At 34.7% G+C, this 18,798-nt stretch overlaps 2 protein-coding genes across 2 annotated transcripts; one reads left to right on the top strand and one right to left on the bottom strand.

Moving 5' to 3' along the window:
• Positions 1–1,887: 1,887 nt before the first annotated feature.
• LOC144434058 (histone acetyltransferase KAT2A-like) lies at positions 1,888–13,143 on the bottom strand. The gene is made up of 17 exons (XM_078122510.1): positions 12,949–13,143; positions 12,314–12,446; positions 11,538–11,683; positions 10,922–11,011; positions 9,890–10,071; positions 8,622–8,813; positions 8,187–8,299; positions 7,638–7,817; positions 7,187–7,323; positions 6,548–6,756; positions 5,995–6,121; positions 5,501–5,611; positions 4,867–5,010; positions 4,381–4,495; positions 3,764–3,864; positions 3,211–3,295; positions 1,888–2,710 (listed from the first exon to the last, which is right to left on the bottom strand). The coding sequence occupies exons 1-17, from the start codon at positions 13,141–13,143 to the stop codon at positions 2,517–2,519; spliced, it is 2,454 nt and encodes an 817-aa protein (XP_077978636.1). The 3' UTR covers positions 1,888–2,516.
• A 2,481-nt stretch (positions 13,144–15,624) lies between these two features.
• Positions 15,625–17,922, top strand: LOC144434312 (rRNA N(6)-adenosine-methyltransferase METTL5-like). Its single transcript, XM_078122763.1, has 5 exons — positions 15,625–15,796; positions 16,383–16,497; positions 16,782–16,966; positions 17,333–17,415; positions 17,770–17,922. Exons 1-5 carry the CDS (start codon positions 15,697–15,699, stop codon positions 17,920–17,922), a joined length of 636 nt encoding a protein of 211 aa, XP_077978889.1. The 5' UTR covers positions 15,625–15,696.
• The last annotated feature ends 876 nt before the right edge of the window (positions 17,923–18,798 follow it).

Genomic DNA, 18,798 nt, shown 5'->3' with positions numbered 1-18,798 from the left:
TACAGAACTGTACCAGCCTTCCATCATTGTTCCAGGCAGAGCGGAAAGTGCTAGACTTTCATCTGGAGTCCAACGACAGAATTGTGCCAGTAACTTAGGAATGTCACCACATACAACAACATTTTCCTAGTATTGTAAACATCCTCACTTTACTAATTTAAAAAGTTGACCATGTACTGGGTGGCTATTTAGCTGGATGGCATTTATTGAGAATTTCACTTTCATAGTGGAAAACATTCTGAATCTTTGATATCCTTGAATTGATATGGTTATTGTCAGATTTAGATGTTTTTTTTTTCAATTTAAGTAAATACTATGATAAAAGACAAAATTGACACTAGAGCAGTGTATATGATCCAAATGATTACAGGTACATGGAGTTTAGGAGTGTATAACATTGTATAGTAATGGTTTAATGTAAACAGTATGTACATCGGTGTGGAGAGCAGTAGTAATTGAGGTGGTGGTTTTACATTGTAAAAATGGCCACTGCAACTTGGTAGTTTTATCATTCATCAGTGTTTTTGACAATCAACAACTCAGAGACACTCCTGTTTGTCTGTTCATCCATCCACAAGAAAATATTGAATAAGCTTTGAAATATTCACACAGAGACAGACAGACAGACAGACAGACAGACAGAGAGAGAGACACACACACACACACACACAGGTATTTTGCCATGTCTATAGCACTGCTGAACTTCAGTTCATTTGTGTTTTTAAAAAAAACACCACACATAAAAGGATTACAATAAATGTATTTATAATTTGATACTGAAATAAATAAGGTTTTGATACAAGTCACAATTGAAGTTTGTTACAATGACATGTACTTCTTGAAATACCTCGAGTCAAATATTGCACATATCAAGGATATCATATTTAAAAAAACTTCTCACAATAAAAAAATTCACAAGAAAGACACTGTCACAAAACACATTTTAGAAAATAAGAGTAACATCAACTATCCTATTGTACTGCTGGTACTTTGTGACATGCATGTAGACAGTGTGGATGAATGATTGACATATTGAGAGTAATAACTTCCTTTGCAGTAAACTTCATTTTGACAGTAATAGACCACCATGAAACTAGTGACAGTTATGTCCACTATGATGATAAAGACATTTTGAGTGATATTACTCTGGTTATTGGGCTTTCAGTATTCTAAGATACACACAAACGAAAACTGTTGTTGAAACATGTTGATACAACAGTGATACACTATTGAATGGATGTTGGTTTAATTACAGTCTCAGTAGGGAGTTCAAGTTCCATAAACTTGCAGTGTAGTGTTTTGGGACTTCCAGTGTTTACACTATCTTGATCACAGGGTGATTCGATTCACACAACAGAGGAACTGATAGCATCCACTTGTGTCATCTACCATATTGAAGAACAATAGATTCAGTTTGCATCTATCTTGGAAAACCGAAAGCTCAATTACCAGTGTTGTATTGACGAAGCTAGTCAAGATAGCAGAAAACTAGTGTCTGAAGTGGTCATATGGATGAGGATTTGTTATTTATTTTATAAAACAATTTTATCATGGCTTCCAACTTGAAAACTCAATGTGAAACAACACAGACCAAGTCAGTGTTTTTCACTCAATACCTTGCAAAAAGCTAAAACAAATGTGTAAAAAGTGTGTTATAGTATTATACGTACAATAACAAACATTTTACACATATATTAATCTTTTGCAATTTATTGGCATATGTTGTTTCACATTGATTTTTCAAGTTTCAAGTTAGAAGCCATGATAAAATTGTTTTATAAATTAAAAATCCAAAACAAATACCAATTCTCATCCATATGGCCACTTTAACTCTAAAATCTTCCTTGCAAGTAAACAGTAATTAGTACAGGTAAACTGTTCAAATGTTGACATTGTCAGAAAGAGTTTCCAAAACATTTCAACTATCAGCTGTTGTTTTTCTCTACAAAATGACTAGGCAAAAGTTAGTCAAGTGTTGATAAGATAAGTTAATAATTCAATTTTTAACAACAGTACAATACATTTTAATGCCAAGAATTATCCATGACATTTGCATTACTTTGACTTTAAGTCTATCCTGTCTGGTTTGACTCTAGTCTCAGTTACCCACACTCTCACCGTTGATGGCTTCACCCCAAGCGAGAGTCTTGTTGCCTATTGTAAAGAGCAACATAGCTGCTGTCAGTGTCAAGATCTAGGACAATCACTAATTGGACAAAAATAATTCTGAATTTTCATTTTCATCAACTCTATAAATCATGGTATGAATGTTTTGAAAACAGTCTTTGTTAGGAGATTAACTAAAATACTCTTAACAAGAGTTGCTACCATGTGATTTTACTACAGATCGAAGTCATGTTGTGGGTCAGCCTCTCTGCACAGCCATTTTGTAACAATCACTGATATATCTCTCGCTCGGGGGTGAAGCCCTAAAAGGCGAGAGTCTGGGTAACCGAGACTAGGTTCTACTCCTATCTGCTCTTCATAACTTACATCATGTACTCTATTAAACCCTCCTACTTATCAGTAAGCCCAGTTTCTTTTATCTTGTTAAAGAAGAATCTCTCCAGCGAGTTTGCACATTTGCAATACTCTGTGTCAGGGTCATTGTAGGCTCTACAATTACTGAAGATTCTCTGCATGTCAGCAATAAATAACTTCTTAGATACATAGTATCTGTTCTTCAGTCTCTCTGACATTGTCTTCATGTCTATCCAAATAAAGAAAGAAAGAACTTACATTATAGTGGATTTCATATCAACACCACTTAAAATTGCGCTGGATTTCTAGACTCACTCAGTCGAGATATAATTGGAGACATATCTATAGAACACATTATGTGGCGTGTCTAGACATAACATCTATAGAATACTTTATGTGGAGTGTCTAGATATAACTGGAGACGTATCTATAGAATACTTTATGTTGAGTGTCTAATACAATAGGAGAACCAGAATCGATAAGAGTACTTGATATTGAAAATGTATATACATAATTGGACACAACTTACCCATGGGATATTTGATATTGAATGTTTATACATAATTGGACACAACTTACCCGTGGGATATTTGATAATGAATGTCTATACATAATTGGACACAACTTACCAATGGGATATTTGATATTGAATGTTTATACATAATTGGACACAACTTACCCATGGGATATTTGATATTGAATGTTTATACATAATTGGACACAACTTACCCATGGGATATTTGATGTGATCATAGTAATCGGGTGCTTCTGATTTCTCAACTGGTCGTAAGAATGGCCAGGAACCTGCATGACTCTGTAATTGTTTACAAGATAAAAGAATTTCAAAGCTTCTTATAAAATTGGTTAACAGAGCTTCCCCTGTATCAGCTAGATGTTCAAATTTCCCATGACAAGTTAAGTGTCTCCCCCTCCCCTAAGTCAGTAAGGAGATCAAAGGTCACAGCAGTCGACATAACATGTAAATGATGAGATGCTAATTCCTTGTCTCGCCTACCAAGTCTCGCGTTTCAATTGTAGATAAATTTTGATGCGTCATCTGCGATTTTGGTTGTGGGATGACACAAGGTTATGTCCTCGACAGAACACTGTTCTTCCATCTACTCCCATTAAGCTGAATGGCAAACAAATCTAATATGTACACACTATGTATAATTGTGTACACAGAAAACTTTTCAAGACCAAAGTTATCATTACAGTGTATCAGTAGTGAGATATTTGATTGAACATGGGTTGGTAAACTGATGTATGAATTTATAGTTACCTTCACTTGTGTAAGAATTGCTTTAAACGCACTGTAAAGTTGGTCTTCTGTTAAGTTTGTACTCCGCCCCCTGTCTTTGCTTGGCCTCCAACCAGCTTCACCTGTCAAGAGAAAACATTAATTCTACTGTAAATCTGTACGATATGTCACTGTATGTAGTATGTGAGCTAAAACTTGAATTGAGAACTATTTCAAAACTAACTGATACAAAAACATACACAGGCCTGAAATATTCTCAAGTGGGAGCTACCTCAAAACTTCTTTGAAACATGTTAACTCAGTGGATTATTTGTACAGCCACAAAATATTTGTATATTTTGATTTGTATTTGACAACTTCCTTGAAATGTTGGCTCAGTAGTAGACTGGCACCAGAGAGATCTTTTTTTTTCTCATAATCTTCAAATGTTTTGAAAGTGTCATTTACTTCAAATTTTGTGAAGGAAAATGTGGTCCACTCCCCCCCCCCCCCCCACACACACACCCCTCAGTAGGTTACTAACAACTTCTTATCAACATGTTGACCCTGTACGTCATGACTTACATTGTCCTTGAATGGTATGTACTTGGATATATTTGAGAACTTGTTTGAAACATATTTAACCACATCTTACTTACACAGGCCTGGGATATTCTCCAGTGGAATCTGTCTTACACCGTCTTTGAAACACGTCAATCCAGCATGAATCTTTCGGATTTCTTCTTGCTTTTTCTCAATCAATTTCTTGACAATCTACAATCAACAAGTGTGTTGAAAGTGGACTGATTATTGATTCACTTGTTTATCCTAAGTATAATGAACTCTAAATGCAAACGAATATTTCTAAGTACAAAGAACGCTAAATGCATACAATTGTTCACATCTCTCATTTTTATGATTTAATAAGTATTTCAAATACAGATAATAATTCATCATAACAAGCATATCAAACTCTTCTTCAAAAGACTTCCATACAATTTTGGAAATCATTTTTACAACAAAGCTTCAATCAACAGTTTATCACAAAGTTTGATACATTCTTGCTACAAATTACTACTTAAAATTCATCTATACATAAAATTTCATCAGCATACCATTTAATAACAATTTTGTTTCATACCTACCTCCTTTTGTTTGCGTATTATATGTGAAAATTCAGTGTAGGGAATTCTGGGATTGATTTGACATCCCATCAGTGTTGCACCTTCATAATCTTTGATGTATCCCATGTAAGTAGATTTGGGTAGCTTGATGTCCTTAGAGAATCCCTAATGAAGAAAACAAATTAGATTTGTAAACATATTTTCTCAAAATAACAAAGTCTCCAACACTAATGTGCTTACAATTGGTGCCTTACTTGTACTCTATGTATGTAAGTACATGACATAATATTACTGAAAACTTCCTTTTGGAATTTAAAGTATTTTATATTCGCATTCGCATTCACATTTGCATTCGTATTCGTATTCGCATTCATATTCGTATGTAGTGTAGTCTATTCATGGCATATTAATCTTACATACTGTTTAGTCAGATTGGCCGAGGCCATGGAATACAGTAACATGTGTATGTGCCCTATAGTGTCTGACATTTGTTCCAAGTTTGGTTGAAATTGAGTGGTAGGTATCAAAGGTTATACATGCACAAACAGACGCACACACATGCTATATCTATGCAAGTATGCAATAACAATGGAAATTTGACATATCTTTTTTCTTCTTGTACTAATCAACCAATGGCAAACAAGGTGTGACATACCTGCTTTTTAAAATAACCAATGGCATACTCATCAGCAAATGTCAATAAATGATATACACCATGTTTGACATGGTAGTCTTTCAGATGATTCATTAGATGAGTACCATACCCCTGAAAGAGAAATCACCAAAATTATTACTATGACAGATCCCAATTAAATCTAGGCATGAAAAAACATTTGCCTGGTAGAGCTATAAAGTTGGTCCTGAAGAAAAGAATAATCCTATATAATTCTTATGCCTCTACTGATTAGTTAACAGTAACTCTAATACTACTAGTATCTGGGTTTGAAACCCTGGCCTTTAAAAGTGGAGCTGGCCAGCCACCCTTGTAGTTATTATCATGGATTTTCATAGAGGAATTTGTGTGTAGTTTACTATACGCATTCCAATTGACAATAACCCCACAAAGTTAGGGGGCCTTTTATGCCTGTTTCACCTTTAACATGTTCATTTGACATGTTTAACAAAATACTATCTTAGTAACCCTCTCACCTTCACTTGTTCATTTGATGTGACCGCACAAAATACTATTTCAGTAAAACCTTGTGTTGGGAACATTCGAAAACATACTCCTCCAATGACACGATTGTCTTTCACAAGTGCTAGAGTCTTGTGTTTCCTGAAAAGTTATAATCACACAAATAATGAATAATATGGAATTTTGTTTCTAACAATTACAGAAAAATGGGTATATGGGTGTAGGTATTTGAATAATGTAATTATGTATTACACCTATGAAAATTTCCAACTAATATGGCTTCCACTCGGCCATATTCATTTGGTCCCAAAACAAAGTGACATACAAATGTCTCATATAGTGTGCTAACTTTGTGCCATGTCTGGTTGAAATCAGTGGCTGCATGCCAGAGAATGCATACATGCAAGGACAGACACGGACAGACACACATGGACAGAACCCCATGTAGTAGCCCCTGTGGATGGTGTACGTTGTGGGCTAAAAACAACTGAAAAATCTGTTTTAATTGATCCAATACAATCCTATTACTTTGTCTAGATATGGTATTTGTTGTTATCAGGTACTTACGGATCAAACACGAGTCTAGTGATATACTCTTTAGGCATCCTGGGGAGCTGATGTGAGAAAACATTCTGCAATCCCACCAACCATACCAGAGTTTCTTTAGATGGTTTTCGAGTTAATGAATTGCCAATCACATGAAATTCGATCACACCTCGTTTCTCTTCCATTCTTGCAGTTTCATCTCGTGCTGCATTGGCTGAAAAAAGGCTACCCTGTAGATGAAATAAAAGTAATGGTTAATCATGTTAAAAGACATCTTGATTCAATGTCCACATGTGCCAAGCCCTAACAATAAATCAAACACTAAAACAAGCCTTCATAGAGGACAACTGCTTTGTTGTGCAGCAGAGTTATTGTGTAAATTTGAATTTAACCTTGAAGATAATGGTCATGGTCAAAAGTCAATATCTGAATAGAAAGTATACCTCTAACAATGTAGACCCTCAGTATTAAACTTCCAAAATTATTGAACTACTATTTGACCTTGAAGACGAAGGTCAAGGTCAAAGCTTAACTCTTTAAATATAGGCAGACACTTGAATTGTTTCCCATACTTCAGGCCCTAACATACCTGTAGCATCAATTATAGTTGACAACACTTCACTAACTATCTCCACATAATGTATTCAAACTTGTACTTACTTCAGGCCCTAACATTGCTGTAGGATCAGTTATTGTTGACAAAACTTCACTAACTGTCTCCATTGGGATATCTCCCTGTATCTTCTGTCTTTTGGCATCTTCAATACTTGATGGTACATCAAGTTTCCTTTTTTCACCTAAATCAGATAAAGATATAGCTAACTGTATGAAGTGACATGAGTCATTTATTAGGACTTACTGAAAGTCAGCAATTCATCACTGTTAACTGCAGAAAGTGGTTACTCATTTCAAAAAAAAATAAAATTGAAGAAATAGTTTAAACAGCTGTTGTACGCAAAGTGCTCTTCTACTAGTGTACACAGTATTATTTTATTCATTTCTTGCAACTCAGCAGATGGAGTAGTACTTTCGAGTTGTGTCATTCATATAATATCCAATGATGACAAACCATGATCATTGAGGATGGATGCTGTACAGTAAGGGTACCTACCTGCTTCAGCTGGCAGTGGTGATAGTGGACCTAATTTGCCCCCTCTTTTTGCACTAATTAACCCAGGACTTAGGTTGAAGGATGTAAGATTTTCTGCATTTGATGCTGATGTTGATGTGGCAGTTGTAATATTGATACGGCCTAATGACGGAGTACCATTGCCATTGGTAGGTGTGCTTGCTGAAATCAAAATAGTGATATTAGCTTTTATTAGTAATGAGTCTTTCTGAGTTTCAGTCATCCATGAAACAATGAACAAACTTAAACAAACATTAACATCTGTTTGGTTACTTACAATATGCAAACAGCCTATACTAGCTATCCCTAAATCTGATTTGTCACTCACTAGTGAGCAGACAAGTTTGAATCTCTCCCTAAAATGTGATGATTATATGCAATCAAACCTGAACCTAACCTTTATGTAATTGGGTACATAATGGGTGCATACAGATGTTTGGAAAACAAATTAAAATAGTACCTTGACACTGGAAGATAATGTCATTTTTTAATGGTTGTCATATCTGTGGGTCAAATATAGGAGTAACTTACGTGCTTCAGGAGTTGGTGATGATAATGGCATATTGGCTGGAATGTGAGAAAATTCTGGATCCCATATAGGGGAAGATGGACCATACACTTCTTCTTCTAACATGGACAGAAATCTGAATAGAAATACAGTACAAGTATAAGTTAAAGCAAAAAGAAAACAATAGTGCTAATGGTGTTGAAGCACAACTGAATACTGCATGTATTTTTAGAAGGTTTGATAAATGTGTCATCACAAATCTCAGGTGGGTTCATTGGTGCTTTTGTACGTGACAGTATTTTTATCTTTACACATTACATTGTTTTTTCTTATAGGTGTGGCCTTGGTTGCTATGCACTTTTGTGTTTTAAATATTGCGACAAGATAGTTAATATTTATAGTCATGAAACTGAAAAAAAATGTACATGCAAAAACAGTTATTTCAACACTGATCTTACCTTGGAAAGTGAGTTAAAACTAATGTTCTTTTCTCTGGTGGCATTTTGTCTTTTTCTGAGCGAAATTTATCAAGGAGTTGTCTTCTCATAACAGTGAACACAGAACGAAGCAGAGTTCTACCAAATATGTGTGTAGTTTCATATCTTGGCAAGCTATCACAAAATGCTGGAACGTGACAATAACATAACCACCTAAAAGGGTAAATTGAAAGAATACAAATACAACATAATGTATTGGTAAATACTGAACTCAAAACTAACCAGCCACTTGTGAATGTGAAATACAAATAAATCTTTTTGAAAGTTATTTGTAAAATATTGGATTCAATATCATCATTATTAGCATTACTGTGACATATTCATTGAACAGCAAATATAAAACTGGTATTTTCTCCACAGTAGAACTCTACAGTTTGCATAAAAGAGCTGAGAGTCAGATCTGAGATGAGAAATTTACTGTAGCATACATAAGTAACCACATATCCTGGTAATACAGTGATAATGGTGTTGCAGTATGCAGGATTAAGTTACGGCTGATAGGAACATTAAAATTTCATGTATTGTACATTCTATCGAGGATGCAAAGGTGTGTGTGTGGCATATTATGAGTACTGTAGACACTGTCATACATAGCATGAGCACACTATGTAGACACTGTTTACAGGTACGGCATCATGGCGTGATCCTACATTTACTAATATATCGATCAAGCACTGAGGTCGCACACAAAACTGAGTAATGTATATATGATGACTGCTGTTTCTGACATTTGTGCCAAGTTTAATTGAAATCAGCCCATCCATTTCTGACTCTGAGGTGTACATGTGTGCTACAAGTATGATGATTTTTGGCTATTGACCTTGGATATTGAGATCTCTAGCTATTAAGCTTCCATAGTGGACATGTCGACAAAATGTGAAGTTTTATGTCTATTTGACCTTTAAAATGAAGACCAAAGCTCTAGATATAATTAGAAAGCTTGCCATCAATAACATCAGTGTAGTCACTTGAATAAGCTCTGGCTGTATTAAGCTTCTGGCGTTAATGGGCGAAATGTGAATTTTTACTACAAGAAAGGTCTACCATTCAGCCATTATTGTGAAAATCATGAGCTGCAGCGATTTGCATGATATACAGCACCTGATATTTTTTGAAGGTTTGTTTGAAATTGGTATATGCATGTTTGAGATACAGGCGGACAGACATGGCTGGGCCCAAAGTAGTAGCCCCCTGCCACTAGGGTCTAATAATAACATGATGTGATTTACCTTGTATAGTTGACTTTATATTGAGATACATCATCAGATTGTGACCTCTGTTTGCGAACAGTGGGAGTTTCTAATTTCCAGTGATTTAGGCAGTGTAAGAACATCTTAGCTAGGTCATACATGGTTTGCCATTCCTTCTGAGGCAAATGTCCAAACTTGTACAAAACAAAGTTTGTTACACCCTGAAGGAAAAAACAAATGTGAGAACATAAAATTGTGTGTTTTAAAATTAAGATTCTATGAAATTCAAATTTTCTTGGTAATTTTAGTACACAAGTAAACATGTCTGTCATGATAAACTTCACCCTGACCTGCAGGACATTAAACGTATCTTGCAGTGACATTTTGAAGAGTGACCATAAAGGTTAAAGTGTTGTACATCCATTTTATTTTGGTTTCACGTACTTGTCAGCTATAACGCTACATAAAATTACAAGTTGATGAATTAATTATCAGTGTTTACAGAACCCTGGTAACAGAAAGGGGGAAAAGGGGTAAAGTTGCATAGTTTCCCACACAATCTATCGTAGTTTTGTTTGGGAACCCCGGTAAAATTACAGGGGAATCCTGGTAGATTTTACCTGCTTACTGCCCTTAACAAAGACACTGCTGTAGTCTTAATGCTTATCAATAAAACAAACATTATATTCAAATTAAAATATAATGTTTTTCTTCAACGGTTGATAAACGGTGTAATTATGTGTTTTCTCCACAGTAGAACTCTACAGTTTGGACAAAACAGCCGAGAGTTGGATCTGAGATGAGAAAATTACTGTAGCATACATAAGTAACCACATATCCTGGTAATACAGTGATAATGGTGTTGCAGTATGCAGGGTGACGAGCTGAACTCACACGATCACCCTTTCGCTATAGTTTGAATTTTGAAATTTGAAATTTTGAAAACTGAACCCCATCTGAGTTTAGTAGGGGCAGGGTTTTGTATGTAAAGGAGGTATTTTGTAAAAATCAAGACATACTGCTGGATACTCATCTCATTCAAAGACTACTAGTTCAACTATATTATCTTACCTTTGCAATACTTGGCTTTTCAAATGGTGGGCTTCCTAATGGACCTTCCACTGAGGGCTTACTTTGTTGTAAAATACATTTTCTGAGTAACTGCAGAAGTCAATGAAGTTTTAAAACATTACGTATCTGGTTAACATTTTGGAAAAAGTATGTCATGACATATACTTCAAAGAATGTCAACTTCTCTATTTGATTAATGGTGAGGCAGTGCTTGTATAATATCTTAGTAAATTGATGTCTTCTCCACAGTAGAACTCTACAGTTTGCATAAAAAAGCTGAGAGTCAGATCTGAGATGAGAAGATTACTGTAGCATACATAAGTAACCACATATCCTGGAAATACAGCTATAATGGTGTTGCAGTATGCAGACTCTATAATATTGAACTATTTAGGCATCACTCAAATACCTGAACAACAGTTGAAATCGAATGATGGTTTCTATACCTGGTACACTGATATACATAATTTCAAAATTTGAATTGAATTTGAATTTAAGTGATGCATACAAGGTACTCAATCCTACTGAACATTAGAAGTATTGAACACCTTGTGACGTTAATGTACAACTTTTGGACATTAATTATTGAAAAATACATTTGTAGTTTATTACTCACCTTAAATAGGTAAAAATAGACTTGTTTTGTATCAGCATCTTCTTCCTTATGGACACATAAAAATAAATTTTCAACATCTACCACAATTCCTAATAATCTATTAATTTCATCTTCAGGTGTGTGTTCTAGATGCGATACATGAGCAGCTGCCGAAGAGAAACCAAACATACATATTACGTTATAGGTATTATTGGCTAGGATTATTGTGAAAAACACTAAAACAATAATGGCACAAAGATGGCCCTCAGTTTAGTCAAATTCATATATTACAAAAATAAGAACTTTGATTTTAGGTGTAATCATTCGTACGAAAAATGACTCTGGTGGATTACTGCCTTGGTATTATTATTATTAGGTGTTTTCTCCACAGTAGAACTCTGCAGCTTGAATAAAAGAGCCGAGAGTTGGATCTGAGATGAGAAATTTTCTGTAGCATACATAAGTAACCACATATCCTGGTAATACAGCTATAATGGTGTTGCAGTATGCAGAGTGATCAATGTAAATGTCCTATGTTCTAATGTAATGCTAAGTATAAGTTACATGTACTGGTTCAATGTATTTCAATTTTTGGGTATATCAGGAATGGATGATAATGGCATCATTCATCAAATATTTCATAGAATTCGCCTTTCAAATTCTTAGACAGAAACTGATAATTTGTACAACAGAAAAAGAATAGATATTTGTTTCTTTATAATTATGAGATTGTTTATCCTCTGCGATTAAATTTATCCGGAATTTAGTTTTTAGTGACAAATAATAATAAGGTTTACCCAATTGATGACTGCAACTCCTACAAGGATCAGTCAAACTAGCTAGAGGTGTTGCAATATCAATCCTGGCAGGTTGGGGAGTAGGTGGTGGATTTGGATTTTTCCAGCCATTGCATTTACAGGAATCTTCAGCCTATAGAAATAAAGATGATTTTACATATGTACAGTGCATGTATGAACAAGTTGACTACAGGACTTAAAACGCAACACCTGCATCATTTTTCCCCAACAGCATCGGGAAGGCTTTTCCCTAGTGTGGATAAAACATATGCTTTTATCATTGAGGTGTGGTATGATAACGCACGTTACCTTTCTACGCCAAGTAGAGTTTGCTTTTGACTCAACATTACACCACATGAAGCAGAGTCTAAAACAGAAATATTGAAATATACACATTATATTTCGTCTCTAACTGTATTTTATTCCTGGAAATAAAACCGAATTTGCTGTCTCAAGGTATCCTTGTCTCTCATTAAAGTACTGTACAATAGCTTTAACAGTAACCTGCATACAGCGTACGTCCACGGCTCTCGTGCGCGCGGTAGGGCTAGGTCTAGCATTGCTCGCTGGGAAATAAGCTAAATTTACATGAAGAAACCATAGATTAGAGCCAGAGGACAAAGAAAACGACAGACCTTGCATGAGCTGTACACTCCAAGTTTCTCTAATTTTTTCGTCCTTGGATAGCTCTTCACTTGTGCCTTTCGTTGACCTATTCTTTGAAGATTCATTGGCCTACCGATTTCTCCTGGATTAAGCTGGGTTGCCTGTGCGCGCTGATGTGTAGGATCTTGTACAGAACTTGCCGCTGCAGACCTGGTCGTCGCCATTTTCTTCTCTAAATCTCCGGCGAACATAGTTCTTTATTTACAGAACAGTTATTCAACTATAGTGTCCCTGTGAAACTGTTTGCATCCAACTGAAGTATATATACATGTTGTTCAGTGATATAAAATTAATACCAATGATATGTAACCAAATTGATTACGAACGAGAGAATTTAGTTTAGGATACGATGGAACGAACACACAGATCAGAAATATCAAATAATATTCACGATGCTGAAGTTGTCTGCAAAAACGAATTGGAAAACACATTCAAAAACGTAATCGTAAACGGGTTCGGGTAACTGACCGCAACTGACCTTTTTCAGTTCAAATTTCGAAAACAACTTTTAAATCGTAAATGTTAATAAACAGTATTGTACTTTTATCGTAATCACTGTGACTAAATCATTTTAATAATGTAGACAATTCACTAAAAGATTATTCCTTTTATGAGTTATTTTGAAAGCGAGTTATTTTTTCATTGATTGGAGGAAAGATCATAAACACACAAACATTTGTCCTGTCGACATTCGTGAATTTGTTTACATGATGGAAACGTTGTTTAAAAAGGAATTAGTCACAAAAGAAGTTTACCGACCCCTCAGACCTCTTTTTAGTGGTCTGAGACGACACCACGTTGGAAGGTTAGGAATCGTATATGTACATAGGTCGTAAGTTAGTACAACTTTAGCTCTGGAATATGCGATCAGCGCTCCGTCACGTATTCGTCAATGGACTGATGATAGCTTATGCGTCTGATAAGATCTGAAGTAGCGAAGTCTTCGTACCTCAGTATATACTAGGATTTTTACGTATTCTTTTGTAACATCTCTGGCAACTTTTTCCAACAATTAATATTTTTATCGCAAATAAATATGAATCATACACAAGACACAAGGCAAAGATTGCAATGTCATGGATGTATGTATGTAAGGGAGTGTCCATATTTTACTTCCAGGGGGTCCGGAGGATTTTTTTTTTTTGGGGGGGGGGCATCACTGAACTTTTCACTGGAAAAATTAGAGGGTGGCTAAAAAAAAAATTCACAATTTTTTACGCGGGGTCATGGAAAAAACAAACGATTATTTAATGTAATATCAATCGATCTGCAATTCTGGCACTTCTCAAAGTAACGTCCCTGAGGATGTGCAAGACTTGTTTCATCACAATCACTATCAGTGTTATCATCAGTACATGAATTTTCTGAGCTATCAGTATCACAATTGTCTCCATCGCTGCCTAGATCATGCATTACAGAAGTGTCACTTTCAGTCTCAGAGTCACTATCTGTTTCACTCATGCCCATGATATTAGTTTTAATTTCATTTGCAGTCATTTTTTTAGATCTAAATTCTGGTGTTCCTATTATGTGAGTGGATATTATGTCTACTTTTTCTCTTTTTAATTTTCTGTGTTTTGGTAATCAATGCTCATCAAGATATTTATCTAACGCTTTCACTTTCATTTTTTCATGAGTTCCATTCAAGAACAACTTCAACCAGTCAGTCATTATATTTCTTGTTTTCCCATTTTTTCTGTTGCTGTTCCCAATGTTTTGATCTGATATTTTTGCCAAGTGAAATCCCCTAATACTCGAAATAGAAGTAAAACTTGTCTATCAAAGTATAACAACTAGCACAATACATACATGCATGCACGCACACACACACACACACACACACACACACACACACACACACACACACACACACACACACACAAGGACTTGGAAATCCTCCAGCGTCCCCCTGGAAGTAAAATCTGGACACTCCCTAAATATCAACCCATGCGAGCCAGGTGGAAAGTCTCTAGAAGTAATTAATTCTAAACTTTGCACGGAAGCCACACAAGCAATAATTATTCAAATAAACACAAGAAAGTGGATGGTTGAGAGGATGTGGGGGAGGAAATCTACATAATTAATGTCACTTTATAAGTGACATTGCCATTGTAATACATCTATCTCTGATTGTGTGATTTGAGTAATATAAGAATTGAATTTTCATTTTCAATTCATATCCTACTCCCAATATTCCTAACCTTCCAACTTGGACGGGTCGGTAAACTTCTTTCGAGACTAGTTCCTTTTTAAACAACGTTTCCATCATGTAAACAAATTCAACACACAACGACGAATGTCGACAGGACAAATGTTTGTGTGTTTATGATCTTTCCTCCAATCAATGAAAAAATAACTTGCTTTCATAATAAATCAGTAAAGGAATCATATTTTAGTGAATTGTCTACATTATTAAAATGATTTAGTCATAGTCATTACGATAAAAGTACACTACTGTTTATTAACATTTACGATTTAAAAGTTGTTTTCGAAATTTGAACTGAAAAAGGTCAGTTGTGGTCAGTTACCCGAACCCGTTTACGATTACGTTTTTGAATGTGTTTTCCAATTCGTTTTTGCAGACAACTTCAGCATCGTATAATATTCTTCCATTCCGAGTGGTGGCGCTCTTCCGCACACGTTATCTGCTGGTATGATACACAATTATAACTTTTATAGGTTGATTGATTATTACATAACCTTAACAGAGTAGCAGCATGAAATTAAAGGAACTGGAGAGTTACTTGCAACAAGTCGAGACATTTAATTCTCCAAAAATATTGCTCGAACAATATGCAACCAGGCCGCACATAGCTGGTAAGTGTTCATTCATTACATTACTCTATATGATCTCAATAATTAATAGCGATAGGTCCATGCTGGCATTGCTGCTATTCAAGGATGGCCGTCACGGTAATAGTAATACATTTGATACATTATGTTGTTATTATTATCAGGTATTTACGAATATTCAGTATAAATATTAGCTCATTATCGCCAATCTCATTAAAATCTAACATTCAGGTTAAGCAGTTCTTTGATCATATATTACCTCATATTTGGCTTGAATTTTCTTTACTTGACCGTGTCTTCATGTAGTCTACTACAGTGCTATAGTATAGCTATCCTTCATCGAATCTAATACCACGCTGGCATGTTAGGGTGGGGAGTAAGATAAAAATGTAAACATTCTCACTATTGACAGCATGTGAATCATAGATATAATACTAATAATCAAATCTAACAATTAGTCTAACCAACCCAAACATTAGATTTTAATGAGGTTCAAATTATCATCTTTACGGATAAATCAAAATTTGAAAAGTTGTCAGAGTTGTGTTTATATAATCAGTGTGTGATAATATAGACTTATGTACATTTCATTTGGTTTTATTTTCTGTAGCTTGTATGTTGCATACAATCCATAACAGATATGATGATATAGAAGACAAGTTTGTAGGTGACCTTGGATGTGGTTGTGGAGTTCTCAGTATAGGATCTCACATGCTAAATGCCAGGTACATTGTATGTTATGTTTCTGTAGTATTTCGATTCACTATTCATCTAAAAGTTGTCACCTGTATGATTTATTTATTTGAATGGTATTGAAGCAGGTTCGTTCCATTGCAAAGATGCAGTTGAGTGACAAAATCCTGATGTCTTCATAAAGTTCATTTCAAAACCAACTTTCAAAATGTTTATGACTGGATCATTTATAAATAGGATATTATTCACCTGCCTTTAGTATCCAGACCTGTGATGATAGTTGGGTGACATGACGGTTAATTCCTTTATTTTCTAGTTTATGCATTGGATTTGATATTGATGATGATGCACTGGACATTTGTAGAAAGAATTGTGGAGAGTTTGACATCACCAATCTGGATCTAATACAGTGTAATATTTGTAATATGGACACCACAAAATGGAAAAAGTCCTTTGACACCGTTATCATGAATCCACCATTTGGTACAAAACATAATGAAGGTATGTTAATTGCTATAAATCCACCATTTGGTACAAAATATAATGAAGGTATGTTAACTGCTAGTGTAAGTCCACTATGTGGTACAAAACACATACTGCAGGCAAGTTAATTAGGTCCATTTGGAGAACAGTGTTGTGCACTGAAAAATTACACTTTACATTAGATATGAATTTAATAAATAAAATAGGAATTGAAAATTATGAATTCACAATTTTGAACCAAAAAATAAAGAAAGTAATTTTATTTGTTGATCCTTAACTTTATATCCATAGATTTAAATAGTCCTTGTTCTTGCAGTTTCCAATTGCAATTATTCCATATGTATGTATGTAATCACTATAATCACTCGTTGTTGATGGTTGTAGGTATTGATATGGTGTTTCTGAGGACAGCGTTAGATATGGCAACCACTGCAGTTTACTCTTTACATAAGACATCAACTAGAAAAGTAAGTTGTGTTACTCAGAAGAGCTTTCCACTATCGTTATTATCCAATACATCAACTAAAACATTTTTACTGTTATTGTATGTATGAAAGAGATATAATAAACATTATTTTTTTGTGACATTTGTCATTTTCTCGTGCTCAACTGGCATTCCTGAATTTTACCATTTCTGAATTCGCACTGATCCTAACGAATTTACTAGATTACTTTCCTTCCTTCAGATGCTGCAATTTTTACCTTTACATGTTCAGATGAATTTATACAGGGTTTTGTATTCTAAATTTTGTACTTGACAATACAAGAAATGTACATTACTTTATAGTAAATACTTGGAATATCTGTTTTTCTTATTGCAGCATATAGAGAAGAAATCCAAGGAATGGAGTGTTCATATGGAAGTGATTGCTGAATTAAGATTTGATTTGCCAGCATCATATAAATTTCATAAACACAAATCAGTAGATGTACAAGTAGATTTTATAAGGTTCTCATTTCCGTCAGCATCGTAGGATAAAACTTCATTAAATATAAATAAACTATTTTCTTTTTATAGCAATTTCAATCATTTTTAATGTGTGTGTGTGTGTGTACACTGACTTATGAACAAGACCACCATTTCAGTTACATGTATTTGAATGTATGCCTGTAGTGTACATGTATGTGTGTAGACACTGACTTGTAAACAAGGCCACCATTTCAGTTATTTGAATGTCTGTGTACAAAACCCTGTATGTATGTATGTGTGTGTGTGTACACTAACTTCTAACCCAGCCTACCACTTCAACTATTTGAATGTGTGCCTGTATGTGTGTAGACACTGACATTTAAACCAGGCCATTTCAAATTCAAGATATTTATTTTATTAAATTATTTGCTCCATACTTAATGAACGTTATACAATGTAGGCACCGTTCAAGTGTGTATTACAAGAGGTAACCAATTAATATACATAGGCCTCTTTACAACATTGCCTGAGACTTGCTGTGAAGAAGTAACATCATTGTAAAATCACAAGCACTATCTGAGAATCAAGAATGAAGCGGCATTGCATCAGTGGAAAATATTCTCCATTGTGAAAATGAGTGGTTAAACCCATATTATTAGCAGTGAAACGTTTTCTAGTTGAACAGTGGTCTTGTTTCAAATATTGATATCTTGTACATTTTGTATAAATTTGTGTCTATTTTCTCCTGTGATGATGTTAATTATTAAACAATTACTGCATGTATATGTCAAGAGCAGACATTGCTATGTATGATTGTATGAAATTATACTATATTACAAGTTAATGTTAGGACCAAATTCTAGACCCTAATTAACATCACAAGTATTTGGTATAACATAATCATATGACACATGAAAATAAAGTCACGTGACACATGAAA

Source organism: Glandiceps talaboti, chromosome 4, assembly GCF_964340395.1.
Source record: "Glandiceps talaboti chromosome 4, keGlaTala1.1, whole genome shotgun sequence".
Classification (NCBI taxonomy): domain Eukaryota; kingdom Metazoa; phylum Hemichordata; class Enteropneusta; family Spengelidae; genus Glandiceps; species Glandiceps talaboti.
The sequence above is the reverse complement of the archived record's forward strand: the minus strand, read 5'-3'. Positions and strand labels throughout refer to the sequence as shown.